This window comes from Cannabis sativa, chromosome 3 (genome assembly GCF_029168945.1).
Source record: "Cannabis sativa cultivar Pink pepper isolate KNU-18-1 chromosome 3, ASM2916894v1, whole genome shotgun sequence".
In the NCBI taxonomy this organism is placed as follows: Eukaryota; Viridiplantae; Streptophyta; class Magnoliopsida; order Rosales; family Cannabaceae; genus Cannabis; species Cannabis sativa.
The window spans coordinates 493,145-511,007 of NC_083603.1; the positions used below are offsets into that span (position 1 = coordinate 493,145).

The window sequence follows — 17,863 nt, forward strand, 5'->3', positions numbered from 1 at the left end:
TTCCTTCCTTTGTGAGCAATTTGTAAAAGGTTCTACATTGATTGTGATGTCAGAGATTAATAAGCCATAGCCAAACAAACCTCAAAAACAGCAGCAACAATAACAGTAAAAACAATGAAACAGTAGTAGCTTGAGAATTAAGAAAATGGGGGGAACTGTTATTGAACTAATAGAAAACTTAGAGACTAAGGTTTCTTACATGATAAGATGCATAGATTTGTTGGGGTATCACTCCAAGTCCCCATCAAAATAATACGTAAGAGCAGGGTTGGCCTTGGGCATAGGCGGGCTAGGCCTGTGCCTAAAGCCCACCTAGTCCAGGGGCTCAAAAAAAAAATTCTCTTTTTAAAATTACACAATTTTTGTTGTTAATTGAAAAATACTATTTTTTTCTAAATAAGGGCCCAAAAATAATTTTCTTATAGCCCACTAAATTTCAAGGCCGGCCCTGCGTAAGAGTTGTGAGATTTTTTGAAAACGTGCCTAAAAATAAAACCGTGAGGGCTTAGACTCGAAACAGACAATATCATACTAATATGGAGGAAAATACAAATTTTATAGTTTTTTTAAGAGAATTTTCATTTTTATGGTTTTTAAGGAATAAGTTTTACAAAAATATAACTTTTTCTCAAAAATATTATTTTATAAAAAAATTTTAGAAAAAAGTTAAAAAATATGAGAAAAAATAGTATTAGTTAACTGATTAAAATTCTGCTTACCATTAAAGTATTTGTTACCCTAATTGATTTTCTCATATTATTAACATTTTCTTAAAATTTTCCTGTATAAAATAATTATTTTGAAAGAAAAAAAACCTAATATAAAAAAGTATAAATTAAAGTGAAGTGGCAACCAAACAAAATTTACTCCAAACTTTGCATAACCAAATCTCACAACTTAATTTTCTAAAAAAATAAAATAAAATCTCAAACTTTCCTTTTTCTTAATTACAAATCAAATACAATTAATTATTAGATATTGTAGTTACCAATAATATATAAAAAAAACAGGAAACTAGGCATAGGGAGCTTATATATATATATATACAAAATTATACAGACGAAATGGTGTTGAGAGAGAGGTAGGAAAATATCCAATAATAATATGAAAGCTATGAAGAAAAATGATGATATTAAGATAAAAAATAAGTGTAAAAAAGATTTGATGATGAACATTATTTTGGTTGGTATGATAAGTTGGGGTATGGCTTTTCTCAATGCATATAAATTTGCAAATATTTGTATGAGTTATGGCTTAAAAAAACTAACACTTCCCATTGTTATTCCCATAACAATGATTGGAGTCATTAGTTTTTCCATGACAAGATTGAAAAGTATAATAAAAACAAGAAGAGAAGTATTGATAATGATTAATGAAGAATTTGATAATGGTGATGATGTGGAAGCAAATCATTGGTGTAATGTTACATTAGATCTTGTTTGGGTTTGTTATTGTTGGTTTATTGTGTCTTTTGTTTGTGTCCCTTTGTTTAATTTATTAGTGGTGATTTCTTCTTTAGATGTTTTCTTTGCTCTCTTTCACTTTTATCTCACTGTAATTTTTATTTATGGTGGACTTGTTCTTGTTGAACTTCATTTTAGTGCTGCTAAGAGAAGATATCATATCATGGAGAAGAAGAAGAAGAAGTGATCATTAATTTAATTACAATTTCATTGTGTTTAATCTTGTTTAGCTATAGTTTATTTTCAGAGTTGTAATTTTTTTTTTTTTATTTTACGGCCTATAATTTTATTAATTGGACTTTTTCTATGAGGTTTCAACAATTTTAAGGAATTATATGTAATAATTAGGAGGTTTAAATTTAATATATCTTAATTTTTTTTTTGGTCAAACTCAAAATAAATAAACAAATAATCTAAGAAAATTATATGAATGATTGAGAGAAGACTATGTCTGTCAATGATTAAATATATAATAATATAAAGCTATATACTTAATTGTTAGTTTCAAAGTCATATATATTGTGTTGTCCTTTGGTGGAATGTGATATTTTTAATTTTTATTGATTTTAACTTTGAAACCAAAAAAAAAGTTTGGTCGACCCGCCCAAACCGCCTAAACCGTTAGTCGGTTTACAATTTTTTTTTTTTAAATTGGACGGGTTGCACTTAAATTTTAACAACCCGAATTTTAGATTGAGTTAGAAAATATATAGGATAAACTGTTGACCGATGTACAACCCTATCTATTATTACAAGTCAATACCAAACATAATATTATATTAAATAATACTAATATAATATAATACAATACAACACAATACAATAGTACCAAACGAATCCTTAGAGTAACTAGATGAGTAACCCATTAATAACATTTCTATATTTTAGTTCTTTTTTTTTAAAAAAAAAATCATCTCAAAAATCATTAGTTTTTTTTTTTTTGAGTTTTTAAAAAAAAAAACTCAAAAATCCTAAAATTGAAAATTTTCCAATAAACTGAACTGAGTCGGATTCGGGGCTTGAACCAAAACCCTTTACTGAGTCGGACTCAAACTCGCGCGAACATGAACACTCCACCAAATCTAACAAAATTCTTAATCATCTCCTCAAATTGTAAGTTTCCCAGATCTGGGATCTTTCCTTTTATTCTCGCTTATACATAATTGTTACATGGTCTTTAAGATAATTCTGCTATATTAGAGAGCTCCATTGAAACAATTACACCAATAATGTGTTTTTTTCTTTAATGGTTAGGAATGAGAATTTGTGGTGAGTAACTATGGAGAAAGAGACTCAACGTTCGGTATCTTTCCGTACATACCGAAGAGGGGAGCGAAGTAATCATAGCTCGCATTCTAAAGGTAAAGGGTATACTTGTTTTTTGGTTTTTTATACAAAAATGGGGGAAAGAAGTGATTTTTAGATTTGATATGTTTAGTACTTGAAGTGGGTATTTGGTATAATAAGCTATTAGCTAATGTGTTGATAATGGCAGATGTTGAAGGTGGAAAGTTGCATCAAGATTATCATATGAAGATTGTTTGGAAAAAGGGGTTTATTCGGTTGTTTCTTGTTGGAGGGATCTTGTGGATGTTTCTTATTCTTTTCGCTTCTTTGATTCATATTTGGTCTTGCCATTCTTCTATAACATTTGTTTCAGGTAACTTTACTTAAAGCTTGAAACTTTGTTACGTACTCTTATGATTTTATTGTTATCTTTTCAATGTTTATATGTGGTTAATAGAGTTTTTAGCCAATTGATTCTTAACTGACTGGTCCATAGGTTGGCTCTGAAGTTGGAAAGGTCATAATGATGAAAGTATTGGTATATGTTCTAAAGATAATTTACGTTCTTTTTCATAGCTACCAAGCCTTAAACCATGATTGGGTTTTGGTAATTGGACAAATGCTACGTGTGTGATTAAAATCTATCAAAAAAAAGAAACTTGTGTAGTGTGTTTCGTCCCACATTGCTCATGTGTGAGTGATTTGTGGGATTATTACACTCAGAGCTATCAAGCCTTAACCCCGTGATTGAGCTTTTGTAATTGGACAAATGCTATGTGTGTGATTGAAATCTATCAAAAAAAAACTGATTAGTTTACATTTCTTTCTAGCTACATATTCAGCTTGAGTTAAAACATTAAGCTAATGATATGGACATATTTTGAATTCCAAGAACTTACTTTGGTTTGGTATATGAATTTCTCTAGATTTATAGATTAGATGCAAACGAATACGAAGTTATCAGCTACTCGCGGTATTCTTATTTTCCTGTGAATATTCTGCAATTACCTGCATTTATTTTCACTCAGGTTACTGTGCTAATTACTGTGAAAAGTGTTACACCTTAGTATTAGTCTCATTAGTTTAATTGATTAGCATTTTTAGTGGATGAGTTGCCAAGTCCTTGATGGCTTAGATGATTGTTTAAGTGTGTCTAATACTAGATTGCTATGGTTTGGCTAGCTAGGAATCTTTGTTAGTGTAGCCTATAAATTCTAAGAGGGAGTCTTATGACAAGATTATGGAATTTTGTGTGACTTATTTAGAGTCAACATTGCTCTAGAGAGATACCAAACTATCTCGAAAAGTTTGGAAAATTGTAATTCTTACTTTGATATCTACAAAATGCCTATTCTCTAATTCTTTCAAGAACTCAATTGGATCAATAGTGGATCAAAAAGCTTCTATGTTCTTCAAGATTCAATTTTTTTGAACAATATATGTTTTGTCTCATTGACTTGCAGGTATGTGTAACAAAGAGAGTAAGGTTTTCACAATGTGGAGCAACATAGGACTTGTACCAAAGTCACAATCCCAACACCGTAAGAACTTTGCAATCTTTTGTTGTTATGTCTCAATTTATGTATAGCTGTTGTGAATCTGTGTTTAATAATTTAGGGTGCTTTATCATTTAGGGTGTTCAATTCCGGTTCTGAGCGATCCTGAGAAAGTAGTTATTCCAGAAGGAAGAACTCCTGACAAAATTGTAAAAAAATTGTCTTATATTACAAAGGATGAGCATTCGAATAACGGATCTCAGAGTACTCCACTGTTTGGAGGACATGAAAGCTGGGCTCAAAGAGAAGAGAGTTTCAAGCTAAGATCATCCATGAAGGTAAAGTTTTTGCACACAGACATGTTTCGGTTATCTTAGCTTTATGAGAAGAAGAGAAATGCAGCATTGTCAAACAAAGATTGAAGCTTTGTATTTCTAGTTTATGGGAAATCGATGTAATTTGCTCTTGTGATTGCATTTCGATTTACCTGATTTGTATTTTCTTTGCTTTTCTTTAGGTTCATTGTGGATTTATTAAAGGTGGTGGGGCTGAAATGTCTGCTGAAGATAAGAATTATGTCAAGAAATGCAGATTTGTGGTTGCGTCTGGCATCTTCGATGGATACGATATTCCACATCAGCCTTCAAATCTAAGTCCTCGTTCTAAAAAGCTCTTCTGTTTTCTTATGGTTGTCGATGAGATCTCTCTTGATTTCATAAAGGAAAATGTAACCGTTAAGGAGGATGCAAAGGGAGGGCAATGGGTTGGTATATGGCGTCTCATTTTACTAAAACATCCACCTTATGATGAACCAAGAAGGAATGGTAAGGTTCCGAAGATTATTACACACCGATTATTCCCCGAAGCACAGTACAGCATCTGGATTGATGGTAAAATGGAGCTATTGGTTGATCCATTGCTAATGCTAGAGAGGTATCTTAAAAGACAATCTCTTTGTTTTCTCATTGGATTTTGTGTATGAGACGAGTGAAGTAATTACAATAGTTTCGTTCTGCAGATACTTATGGCGTGGAAAAAATACATTTGCCATTGCTCAACACAAGCATCATCACAGTATCTATGAGGAGGCTGATGCAAACAAGCGAAGGAAGCGATATGCTCGGCCTCTTCTTGATCTCCACATGAAAATTTATCGTTACGAAGGAATGGAGCCTTGGAGTCCCGAAAAGAAAACAGTTAGTGGTAAGAGGAAACATCATTTTTGTTCTACAATTTGCTGACTTGGTTTTCATGAATTAACTGAAACTTGAATAAAATGCAGATGTGCCCGAAGGAGCCATCATCATACGGGAACATACCGCTATGAGTAATCTGTTTAGTTGTTTGTGGTTCAACGAGGTTGACCTCTTCACTCCAAGAGACCAACTGAGTTTCGGTTATGTAGTCTACAGATTAAAGGGTTCGTTCGAGTTCTTTATGTTTCCTAATTGCGAGTACAATTCTCTGTTCGTGTTGCATCCACACATACGAGAGCATTCTTCTCGTATAGAGTGGGTAACAAACTGGGATCAGCTTAAAGGAAATGCTAAGATTTCAAATAAGGGTAAAGATTGGGATCAAGCTAGTGGGAGCAAGGATAATTTGGTTGAAAGTCGAGGGGGGTTAGGCTTGTGGACTCCTTATCCCGGAAACCTTGATTCAGTTGTTCTTCCCCCGGTAGTAAGAGCATCCAAAGCCGGCTGAGGTTATATTCTTAAGATTTCTTCATTGTTTCATTTACCATCTCATGTCATAACAGTTTTGTTGGATAACCGAGACGAAGAAGATTGACGGTGTTTGTGGCTACCACGGAGTAGAGTCGGGAAAATCTCGAAATGCCTGCCAGAAAATTCTTGTAAAAGATTGAAAGGTGAAAATCAGAAGTATAAAATGGATATGAGTTAGTTTGCATATATTGTAACACTGTTTAAGCTTTTGAAAAAGAAGCTAATGTTGCCTTTGCTTATTAGTGATTTCAATGGAAGGAAGAAAAAAAAGGAAATGATGCTTTTGCAAACTAAAAGTAATTATTCCCCTTGTTTTTTTATGATAATTTCCTCATTATTAGGCAGACAATATTATAAATATTTATATATATAGTTATATATGTATGTATGAATGTATACAATCATATATTCAGTCAATTGCAGTGTCTAAATATGATGCAATATATTTTCTTAACAAAATTTAGTAAAAATTTGCCTTTGCTTTATACTTAAATATGCCTTTGTTATCTCTTTCTCTTGTGAGTTTGGCACCATAGAATGTGACTACTCGAATAAATGGTCATATTCAACCCACAAAATCTTTTAACACTTTAGTATAGGGGGTGTTGATAAAATAGTCGATCCAATCTAATCTGTACGATTCAATTCAATTTAATACTATTCGCAAAGTACGGATATCTGCACTTACTTTTATCATGATAATACTAATATTATGGGTATTTATCTAATCTAATCCGCACTATTTTGCTCATGGTTTAAAGTTTAAACAATCTATTTCACAAGCGTATAAAATAAAAAAGCATCACCTCTTTGAATCCTACTTTCGGCGTGTTAAATTTATCTAAAACAAATACAAGTGTATCAGTGAATCTCTTTTAAAAGGTGCATTGTAGAAGTTCAAAACTTTCCAAACAACTAAATTGTTAACAAATTCATAAGCAATTCATCTTGATAGTTATCTTTGAAAAAAATAGATGACACTTTAAATTTGCTAACATTTCCGTAGCTTGAAAAGTCTTACCATCAAAATTTAAGAGAGATAAGTGCAAGTGGAATGATAATTGAGAAAGTTTAGCCGTAAAAATTATTTCATTTCTATTTCATTACCTCCAACAAAAAACTACAAGTAATTTGTAGGTGAATATCCAAATTTAATTCTTTGTTGCAAATAAATTTTTAAATTTATTTTTACGGTAATAATATGTAAGTGATAATTCTAAAACTCTATAAGTACTAATCATTAAATGTCTCGTCATTATCCACCTTTTATTTTTTTTATAGGCATATTTAAATTAATTTTTCAACAAAAAATAAAAATTTAATAACTTAAAATTACTATTTACTTACACTTAACCGTTCCAAAATTATAACTTAAGTATTATTACGAGAATTACTAAAAGACATTATTGTTACCTAATACTCTTCTTAGTGTCATACCACTAGTAGTATAATTAAGTATTGAATTTCATATAACTTAAAAAAATCGCTAACTAATCCTAAAACGTCATGTATAAAAAGTGTTGGACACTCCTGATACCCAGGCCCGGCCCTGGGCATAGGCGGGCTAGGCCTGTGCCTAGGGCCCACCCAGCCCAGGGGCCCAAATTTTTTTTTTTTCTTTTAAAATTATACATTTTTTTTACCAATTTTGAAAAATACCATATTTTTTCTAGCATAAGGGCCCAAAATTTTTTTTTTCCCCTATGGCCCACTTTGTTTCAGGCTGATACCCAATAATAATACTCGTATTATTCCCATACAACCGAGAATTAAACTTAAAATATTCCAATTTCCAAACCCTAAACCCCTAACTCTGCGCATAAATATTCAGAGATAAGAAAACAATGTGTTCTTATTCTACTGAGTAAAGCTAAGCTAACCCACTGAGCTTTCTCCACTTTCACAAGCTTTCTCCTTTACTTTCATCGCCACCGTCAATGGAATCTCTCATCCTAAAGCTCCACGAAATCTCAGCCGTTAAATTCGGTAACTTCAAGCTCAAATCAGGCATTTCTTCCCCAATCTACATAGACCTTCGTCTAATCGTCTCATACCCTTCTCTTCTTCGTCAAATCTCTCAAACCCTAATCTCCTCAATCCCTTCCTCCACCAAATACGACGTCGTCTGCGGTGTTCCCTACACAGCTCTTCCCATCGCCACCTGCGTTTCAATCTCCAATGACATCCCCATGCTCATGCGCCGCAAGGAGGTCAAGGATTACGGCACCGCTAAAGCCATCGAAGGACACTTCAAACCGGACCAAATCTGCCTTATCATCGAAGATCTCGTCACTAGCGGCGCCTCCGTTCTCGAAACCGCCGCGCCGTTAAGATCCGTTGGGCTTACGGTTACTGATGCTGTTGTTTTGATTGATCGGGAGCAAGGTGGGAGGGAGAATCTCGAGCAGAATGGGATTCGACTTCATGCGATGATTAAGCTTACTGAGATGGTCAGGGTTTTGAGAGAGCATGGGAAGGTTGGCGAGGATATGGAGGGTTTGGTGCTTAGGTTTTTGGAGGAGAATCGGAGTGTGGCTGTGCCGAAGGTTGAGAAATCGCCGGTTAGGGTCAAAGCTTTGGGATTTGAGGAGAGGGCGAAATTGGCTAAGAATCCTACCGGGAAAAGACTGTTTCAGGTTATGGCGGAGAAGAAGAGTAATTTGTGTTTGGCCGCCGATGTTGGTACCGCCGCTGAGTTGCTCGAGATTGCTGAAAAGGTTAGTAGTCAGAGTTATTTGAGGAAATTTTCTGGGGAAAATAATGCTTTTTCTTACATACCAAACAGAACAAGTAAATAAATTTTGGCACTTTTTCTGCTACCGTTGAAATATACATTAAAATTGTTAAAAAATGTTAATTGAAAAATAAGAAAAATTCGCACGTGTGAGATGACAGGACACACGTGTTTAAGAATGTCAGGAAAAAAGATTTTATGTTCCAATTAATGTCGGCCAATAATTTTTTTTTTTTTGAGAATAATCACTGTTATTATAAACTGAAATCATTTACAACAACAGAGAAAATAGGATAGGGTATTTCTCCCATCCAACATATGTCATCATCCAACCCTAAAGCAAATTTAGCAAGCCCATGAGCTGCTTGATTAGCAGATCTTTTAACATGAGACACTAAAACACCAGGGAAAAAGGATAAAAGACACTTTACATCGAAAATAAGACTCGAAAAACTAGATAAATCGTTTGTAGCTGAATTCAAAGCAGTAGAAACTCTCAAAGCATCCGTCTCAATATGCGTTATAGTCAATTGCGATTGTGTAGCCCAATTGAGAGCATGAAAAAGTGATTTTGCTTCCATTTCATCCGAACGAAAACTGCCTTGAACCACCTTTGAAAGGGCAGCCACTACCATGCCATCGTGATCTCTAAGAATAGCTCCAATGCCTAATTTTTTCTGCTCATAATTAGTTGCTGCATCAACATTTAGTTTGTATCCATTTGATGAGGGAGGAGACCACGGTATGTGGTTGCTCTGGACAGGTGAAGATGCCATCTGGTGTGAGTGATTCGGGTCTGCTACTGCTACTGGTTTTGGTGCAGTTTTGGCTTTGCAAAAATCATTATAGAACCCAGTAGTGTAGGCAATTATTGAAGAGGTGTCACGCGACTTCCCCCCATGAAAAACCTTGTTTCGGTTTGTCCAAACACCCCACATAAGACATAGAAAAAGCTCAAAATCCTCTTGATTGTACACGCCTGAGATATAGTGCAGATAGTCTCCTTTAAACATGGATTGAGCCTTATTGAAGTCTATTCTAAATTTGGATTTCTTCCAAACAGCCTTTGCATTGTGACATCCAAAAAGAGCATGTCCTATGGATTCCCAACTTGATGTACAAAGAGAACAAGCGGCTGAGTCAATGATTTTCCTCTTAAATAAACCAGCAGCAGTAGGAAGGATATCCTGAAAAACTTTCCAAGCAAAGATACGAATTTTTGGTGGCAACTTGAGACTCCAAAAATACTTCCACCAATCACGATTAACATCTGAAGTGGAAGAAATAAATTGATCCTCCAAGGTGGTTGCCAAATGGAATCCTGATTTAACATTATAAATCCCATTTGAGGAATGATGCCATATCAATCTATCATCTGCTGCAAAGAAACTTAAAGGAATGGTTAGAATTTTGTCAACATCAATAGGCAAAAACCAGTCATTTAAGAGCTCCAAATTCCATTCCCGATTGTCAGTTATAAGAGACGAAACCATCATGCTGGAAGGGCCACAGAAACTGACTGGTTTGAAGGTTGTTTGGCCGGGGATCCAAGGATCAAAACCAGCAGCAACATTAAAACCATTACCCACTTTAAACCTCAATCCCTTAATGAGCAACTCTCTTCCCCAACATATACTTTGCCAAGTGTAGGATGGAGAATGACCAATGTTGGCATCCAAAAAAGAAGTGGCAGAAAAATATCGATGTTTAAGTAAGCGGCTCAACAAAGAGTCAGGCATATCAAAAATCCGCCAAGCTTGCTTAGCCAAGAGCGCTTGATTAAAATGGACGAAAGAACGGAAACCCATGCCTCCTTCATGTTTAGACTTACATAATGAGTTCCATCGTTTCCAATGTATTTTTGTACCATTTTGATTAGTACCCCACCAAAAGTTAGCCATCATACTCTCCAATTGATTGCAAAACTTTTTAGTGAGCTTGAAGCAACTCATAGCATAGGTGGGAATGGATTGCACCACTGCTTTAAGAAGGACTTCTTTCCCTCCAATGGAGAAAATTTTTTCATTCCAAGAGTGAAGGAGTTTCCACACCTTTTCTTTGATGCTACTGAACAACTCCTGCTTGTCCCTTCCTGAATAAGAAGGTAATCCCAAGTACTTCTCATGGCAATCCGAGATTGGCATTTGAAGTGTTTGTGCAAAAAAGTTTTTGGTTGCCACAGATGTATTTGGAGAAAAAGACATTACCGACTTATCATTGTTGAGAACTTGTCCCGAGGCTTGATGATACGTGTGCAGAACTTGTTTTATGGCTAATGCAGATTGATCCGAGGCTTGACAAAACAATAGACTATCATCTGCAAAGAGAAGATGTGAAATTGATGGTGCATTTCGTGTTATACTCAAACCTCTGAAATTCCTTTGGGATTCTTCGAATTGCAATAGACGTGAAAGACCCTCAGAACAAATAAGAAACAGATATGGAGATAAAGGATCTCCTTGGCGTAATCCTCGGGAAGGTTGGACATGACCAACCACATCTCCATTGAGTGAAAAAGAGAAAGAACTAGTGGTAATACAGTTCATAATCAAAGTCACCCACCATGAAGCAAAACCCATCTTTAGCATAACCGCTTCTAAATATTTCCATTCCACCCTATCAAAAGCCTTACTCATATCCAATTTAAGCGCCGAATATCCTAGTCTGCCTTGAGTCTTATGCCTAATGTGATGAATAAGCTCAAAAGCAACTAAGATATTATCCGTAATGAGTCTGTTAGAGAGAAAGGCTGATTGTGTTTCAGAGATCACAAAAGGAAGGACTTTCTGAAATCTGAGGACAATCGTCTTCGAGATAAGTTTGTATATAACATTACACAAACTTATAGGACGATATTCATGCATAGCCGAAGGGTTAGCCACTTTCGGTATCAAGGTTATAATGGACTTATTCAACTGAGTCATATCATTACCATCGTTAAGTATGCCAAGTACAACCTGAGTAACAGAATTGCCAACTATGTTCCAATAGTTTTGATAAAACATAGCAGACATACCATCACTCCCAGGGCTTTTATCAGGGCTCATGGACTGTAATGCGGCAAAAACTTCAGCACTGGAGAAAGGTTCAACAAGCGACTGATTCATCTGCGTGGTTATTGTTGTAGGGATAACATTTAATACATGTTCAAGAGAATCTGAATGTACCCCTTCAGTAGCAAATAAACTTGAATAATAAGAACAAATAACCTCAGTCAATTCATCTTTACTACTTACTGCCACCCCAAGATTATTTTTAAGTGACTTGATGGAGTTCTTGGCCTTTCTTGAAGAAGCATGAGCATGAAAAAATTTGGTATTTTGATCTCCACATTGCAACCAGTCCACTCTTGACCTTTGATGCCAATACTCCTCCTCCTTAGCTAAAAGTTCATCAAGAATTTCCTCAGATTTTTGAAGTTGATTCACACCATCAGGTGTGCGAACAGCAGCATTATTCAAGCTGGCAACCGATTTCTGCATCATAGAAATATCCTTTCTCATTTTACCAAATTTATGTGAGTGCCATTGCTGAAGTGCATCAGTACAAGAAGCAAGATTTTGTTGAAATTGATCAATATCACAATGAATGTCCACTGTCCAGTTATCACGAATAATAACAGCTGCATCCTCTTCCTTAAGCCATATTTTTTCAAAGCGAAACCTTGACTTTTTGGCAGATTTTTCATTGATAGAGTTAACAGCCAAGACATCTACAGCGATAGCTCTATGGTCCGAAGAAAAAAAATCCAAATGAGCAGTAGATAAACCTTGAAAGCTATTGTTCCAGGAATCATTGGTGAAGCACCAATCCAATCGTTCCTTGATGGTATCCACTTTATGACGACCCTTAATCCAGGTGAAAGGATCTCCAGTAAATGGTAATTCATGTAAATGGCAATGGTCTAACACTTCACGAAACTCCTCCATTTGTTGTTCACATCGCAGATTTCCCCCTTGCTTATTATGATTATAAAGAATTTCATTAAAGTCTCCAATAACCAACCAAGGAAGCAAAGGAGCCACATCTTTAAGCCTTTTAAGGAGAGTCCATGTATGTATGCGATTTTGAGTAGCGGGAGCCCCATAAAAACCAGTAAAATGCCAACTTAGACCATTAGAAAAACTCATGTAGCAGTCAAATACATTAGTATTAAAATGGTTCAAAGTTACAACAACATCATCTTTCCATAACAACATTAAACCACCACTAAGACCTACTCTAGGGACTTCTAACCCATTACTAAAATGTAAAAGATTACGAAAATGAGAAATTGAATTACAAGCTAATTTAGTTTCCATTACAAACAACACAGAGGGGTTTTGCTCTTTGACAAGCAAACGGAGTTTCCGGACAGCACTCGGGTTCCCCAAACCACGAGCGTTCCAACTAACTATTTTCATGGCTGTCGGCGGGACTGCAAAACAGTCGCCGCTGTATTGTCTTTAACATCACCAGAATCCATAAGATCAACAGAAACTTGATGCTGTTCATCACCTTCAACTGACAAGGTTGGGGTGAAGTCATTCGAGATATTCCCTCTGCATCTTTTTAAAGTTTGTCTCAGTGAGAGACCATCACTTTGTCGTTTAATTTGCACATTTGGATGAGTATTTTCCTTATCCAACATGACAGCAGGGGCATCGGGAATAGAAGGAATGGCCTTTGTCATAGTACTAACAGTAGGAAAAGTAGTTACATCAGGCTTACTAATGACAGAAACCAAATGGCTAGGTGGTGGATAAGTTGCGAAAGTGTTGCCTGATAATGATGCTGATATTGCAGGGATAAAAATGGAGGAAAGGTCAGTGAAATTGCTGGTGTCCTCATCCAGAAGTGGTGCTTTCCCACGGTCAGTAAAGTTCCTTTTTGGATTCTGAGAAATTGAATAATGATGGTTGAGGGTAGAAGGCTTAAAAACAACTGAGTTTGAAGAGGGAATGGTAGTTGATGGAGCAACTTGTCCAGCAGTGGCATTCATATTCACATTGATAGCAGCATCTTTATTAGCAGTTTGCATAGATGATTCACCTTCTAATAATTGTTGTGGCAGAGGCAGACCACGAGTTTGTAACTGAGGAATAGCAGCAGAGAGTCCTTTTTTAGCAAGTCGAGTCAATAAAGGCCATGCATCTCCCTTAGAGAAATCCGTTCGGTAACGATCATAACTTGATTGTGGTAAGGGAGAACCTTTGATGAAAGGCTGATACTCAAGGGCGGGTTCTTCTCCATTATCTAATTGTTCTAGATAAACTTGACATTTGTTGTAAGGATGACCAATTTTGCCACACTCCATACAATATTCAGGCAAGCGCTCGTATCGAAAATCCACCCAAAATTTATCACGAACATGAGTCAAAGAAATCATTCGACCTCTCTTTAAAGGCTTAGAAACATCAATTTTGACTCGGATACGCAAAAACGGCCCCCATCCTTCATTTAGGGAATCTTCAAACACATCAATATACTCTCCAATAATATTACCAAGAGCAATTGCCAAAGATTTAGTCTTGCTGAGGAATGGAAGACGAAAAACTTGCACCCAAAATGGAGTAAACTTAAGATCTTCAGAGACAAAATTCTTACCAATTTCAGGAGAATGCAAAACAATGTGGTGGTTTTGGAAATGGTAAGGTTCACGGTGTAGCACACGAATTTTATCTCCTTCACAACCGAAAGTTAACATGAACATATCAGATGATTCAGAGACTTTAACAGGGTACCTTCCATCCCAGTGATCGGACATTTGGTTTTGCAAAGTGGACAGCCACACTTTCTTTTTAGTGAGGATCCTTGCATATGGGACTGTGTCAATTGAGACCGATGGTGAAATAGCTTCAGTGTCATGAAATTCAAAAACAGATTCCTCATCTTCAGTTAAAGTAATTTTGGCCTTCATCTTGTTAGTGAGGGGATCCATGATGAATGAAAATAAAAAACAGTAGAATAAATGAGAAAAACTGGGGAGAATAGGAGAAGAACACGAGAAAGATGATCCAGAAAGTAGTTTAATGGGGGAGGTCGACTATAACTGCTGTATAACCTGCTAAAAAAACTGCAATTTCCTGGGAAACTATTAGAAGAAACCGGTAAAAACCCATAAGGGACTTCAACTGCCACAGAGCACTAACAGGGGCAGACTCTCTTTGAAATATATTTGATGTATATATATATTTTGTTAATATGTGGAAGAAATGTTTATAAAAAAAAATATATAATGTCGGCCAATAATTGTTTGTTGGTTTTAATTTTTTCTTTTTCTTATTATATAAAACTGAAATTCGATATAATTAATTACCAATGTAATTTAAATTAATATTCATTTATTATAAATTTTATTTGTGACTTTGTAGTTTTTAGAATATAGAAGAAAGAAGAATAATGTAGAAAGATAGTTAATATTTTGGGGCAAAAATACTAAGTTATTAGGTGAAATTTGATACCATGCAAGTAGGGGCGGACGTACTGTATGGCATACAGAGGCCATGGCCCCTTAGATATATTCTATACGATTAAATTTATATATGTAATTGATTTTTTTTCTTTTGCTAGCTTATGTGATTCAATTTGTTTTGATAATTGAGTACATGGACATCTAAAGTCAAACTAAAATTATATATATGGTATGTTTTAGATTTACTTTTATATATTTAATTTTATAAAAATTTATTTTATTTTCTTTTTTTTAAGATATTTACTTTTTTCTCTAATAATATTAATTTACTTTGTAAGATATGCTATTTTAGATTTTCCCAATTATGTATAAAATGATAATTTTTTTCTCTTACTCTTTCATTTTTTATAGCTACCACAAAGTAATCTTTTTCAACTACCAATACATTGAAGACTACATTCTCCAAAAAAAAAATGAATTTTTACGTGATTGTTTATTAATATATATTGAATGAGAAATCGCCAAAAAATTTAGTATAAATTCACTTATCGATGATTTTTGTGATATACAAGAAAAAAAATTATGTATTTTAATTTAATTATGAATTTAATAAGAAATGTTTACAATGAAACACCCATAATATTTGCAGTACACATATAATTCTAATAAAAAAAATAGCGACAAAATTATCTTATCTTACAATATTAATTATTTTTTTTTAATTAAAAATATACAAATTTGAATAGAAAAATGAAATCAATTTTTCTTTAGTTAAATAAATAAAAGCCTTTTTTAGTGAAAAAATGGTAAAGTAAAATATTTTTGTTGCTTTTTTTTATTAGGATCATATGTGTAATAAATGTAAATACTAAGAAAGTTTTACTGCGAATATCTCATTTAATAAAGTATTTCTAAAATATTTATCACCTAAATTTGTAATATAGTTTGGCCCCCATAATTTTTTATCCTGGCTCCGCCCCTGACGGATGCAACCGAACAAATCAAACCGAATAAACTGATAAAAAACACAACTCAAATAATAACGAAAAATCAAAACCGCCCAATGAATATATTGGGTGGGTTGAATAGTTTCGGTACTTAAGTGCGTGTTTAGGTTTTCTTGCCTTAATTTATTTAATTGTGTTAAGTAACAATTTTGTTGAATTGAATGCAGGTTGGACCTGAGATTTGCTTATTGAAAACCCATGTGGATATACTGCCTGATTTTACCCCAGATTTCGGATCTAAAATTCGCTCGGTACATTTCTTATTTTCGACAATCTACCATTTGTTCATTGTTGCTCTTTCACTTAATTGTGGGAGCTGATTATGTATTACTCTATCCAATTCAAGATTGCAGAGAAACATAACTTCTTAATCTTCGAAGATCGTAAATTCGCTGACATTGGCAACACAGTGACTATGCAGTATGAAGGGTGAGGCTCAAATTCCTTTCTTTCTTGTGTTATTTTTCATAAATTCTCACTATTCATTGCAGCTCTGATATATATTTCGTTCTTGTTCGCAGCGGTATCTTCCACATATTGGATTGGGCAGATATTACTAATGCCCACATAATCTCTGGTCCCGGGATAGTTGATGGACTCAAATTGAAGGTCCGAACTAGTCTAAACTGAACAAAAATTATGTCTTTAAACAAATCGCCCACTACTCTTTTACCGTTTGTGTTGTGTTGTTTTATGCAGGGATTGCCTCGGGGTAGGGGTCTGTTGCTTCTTGCTGAAATGAGCTCGGCTGGTAACCTTGCCAAGGGAGACTACACAGCAGCAGCAGTGAAGATTGCAGAGGAGCATTCAGACTTTGTGATTGGGTTTATTTCAGTAAATCCTGCATCATGGCCGGGTGCCCCGATAAATCCAGTGTTTATTCAGGCAACACCCGGAGTCCAGATGGTAAAAGGCGGTGATGATCTTGGACAACAATATAACACTCCTCGCTCTGTAAGTCAGAAATTTACATACTATTATTGTGCTTTCATTAAATTAAAAGAAAAAAAGGTATAATTTCTTGTTAAGGATTACAGTTTTAAGAGAGAGATCACTTGATAAATGATTGAAAAGGATTAATTGAGTAATTTGTTTGAACAAATTTTCAGGTAATATATGATAGAGGTAGTGACATAATAATAGTGGGGCGTGGAATTATAAAGGCGGCAAACCCTGCTGAGGCAGCTCGTGAGTATCGTCTCCAAGGATGGGATGCATACTTGAATAAATGCAGCAGTTGAAGAAGATATATATATATATATATATATTTATATAACTTCACTATGTGATTGTTGTCATTATTCTGATTAGAGGCCTATTCCCCATCCTTTTGAGGTTTCAGTGCTTACTTTTCTTCTTTTCTCATAACTTGAAACAGTTTCTGGTGTGTTGAAAAGGTGTTTTCCTTAATAAAAATGTTAAAGGTTGGTTTTGAGTCTTTGACAACTTGAGAGTTTTGTACGGAATAAGAAATGCATTGCTATCTGGTTCAATATATAATATGCAAAAGAATATATCCATTTTCAGTAGATGAATGTTTATTATCAATCTGAATAAAAACATATTAACTAATTAATTATCAGTTAATAATGAAGTAATGGCTTACAAGCCGCCACATCCAAAACCTATTATCCATTTCATGTGATCTTTCCTCAACTACTCACACATCCACATCATAGTTAAGTCAAAGTCAACATCTTCATGAAATATCCTCAGTATTATTACAGCATTAAAACAAAGCAAAAAGAGTTGCAA

General features: G+C 34.7%; 2 protein-coding genes across 3 annotated transcripts; both read left to right on the plus strand.

Annotated features, from left to right (window-relative positions):
• The first annotated feature begins 2,423 nt into the window (after nucleotides 1-2,423).
• Nucleotides 2,424-6,269, plus strand: LOC115710017 (probable hexosyltransferase MUCI70). Of its 2 annotated transcripts, none has more exons than XM_030638312.2 (8): nucleotides 2,424-2,576; nucleotides 2,718-2,824; nucleotides 2,959-3,123; nucleotides 4,214-4,291; nucleotides 4,385-4,584; nucleotides 4,764-5,179; nucleotides 5,265-5,449; nucleotides 5,529-6,269. In XM_030638312.2, the coding sequence occupies exons 2-8, from the start codon at nucleotides 2,743-2,745 to the stop codon at nucleotides 5,948-5,950; spliced, it is 1,548 nt and encodes a 515-aa protein (XP_030494172.2). In that variant the 5' UTR covers nucleotides 2,424-2,576; nucleotides 2,718-2,742; the 3' UTR covers nucleotides 5,951-6,269. The 2 variants fall into 2 exon arrangements, with proteins under 2 accessions (XP_030494172.2, XP_060968879.1); XM_061112896.1 differs by having other exon boundaries at nucleotides 2,437-2,593; nucleotides 2,717-2,824.
• A 1,432-nt stretch (nucleotides 6,270-7,701) lies between these two features.
• Nucleotides 7,702-17,543, plus strand: LOC115709556 (uridine 5'-monophosphate synthase). Its single transcript, XM_030637685.2, has 6 exons — nucleotides 7,702-8,690; nucleotides 16,276-16,359; nucleotides 16,455-16,537; nucleotides 16,630-16,717; nucleotides 16,808-17,062; nucleotides 17,218-17,543. The coding sequence occupies exons 1-6, from the start codon at nucleotides 7,911-7,913 to the stop codon at nucleotides 17,347-17,349; spliced, it is 1,422 nt and encodes a 473-aa protein (XP_030493545.2). The 5' UTR covers nucleotides 7,702-7,910; the 3' UTR covers nucleotides 17,350-17,543.
• The last annotated feature ends 320 nt before the right edge of the window (nucleotides 17,544-17,863 follow it).

Coding starts and splice junctions, on each gene's coding strand:
- LOC115710017 (XM_030638312.2), top strand. CDS start 2,743: ATGGAGAAAGAGACTCAACGTTCGGTATCTTTCCGTACATACCGAAGA. Junction 3,124..4,213: donor TTCTATAACATTTGTTTCAG/GTAACTTTACTT, acceptor ATTGACTTGCAG/GTATGTGTAACAAAGAGAGT. Junction 5,450..5,528: donor CGAAAAGAAAACAGTTAGTG/GTAAGAGGAAAC, acceptor AATAAAATGCAG/ATGTGCCCGAAGGAGCCATC.
- LOC115709556 (XM_030637685.2), top strand. CDS start 7,911: ATGGAATCTCTCATCCTAAAGCTCCACGAAATCTCAGCCGTTAAATTC. Junction 8,691..16,275: donor TGCTCGAGATTGCTGAAAAG/GTTAGTAGTCAG, acceptor AATTGAATGCAG/GTTGGACCTGAGATTTGCTT. Junction 16,538..16,629: donor GTGACTATGCAGTATGAAGG/GTGAGGCTCAAA, acceptor TCTTGTTCGCAG/CGGTATCTTCCACATATTGG.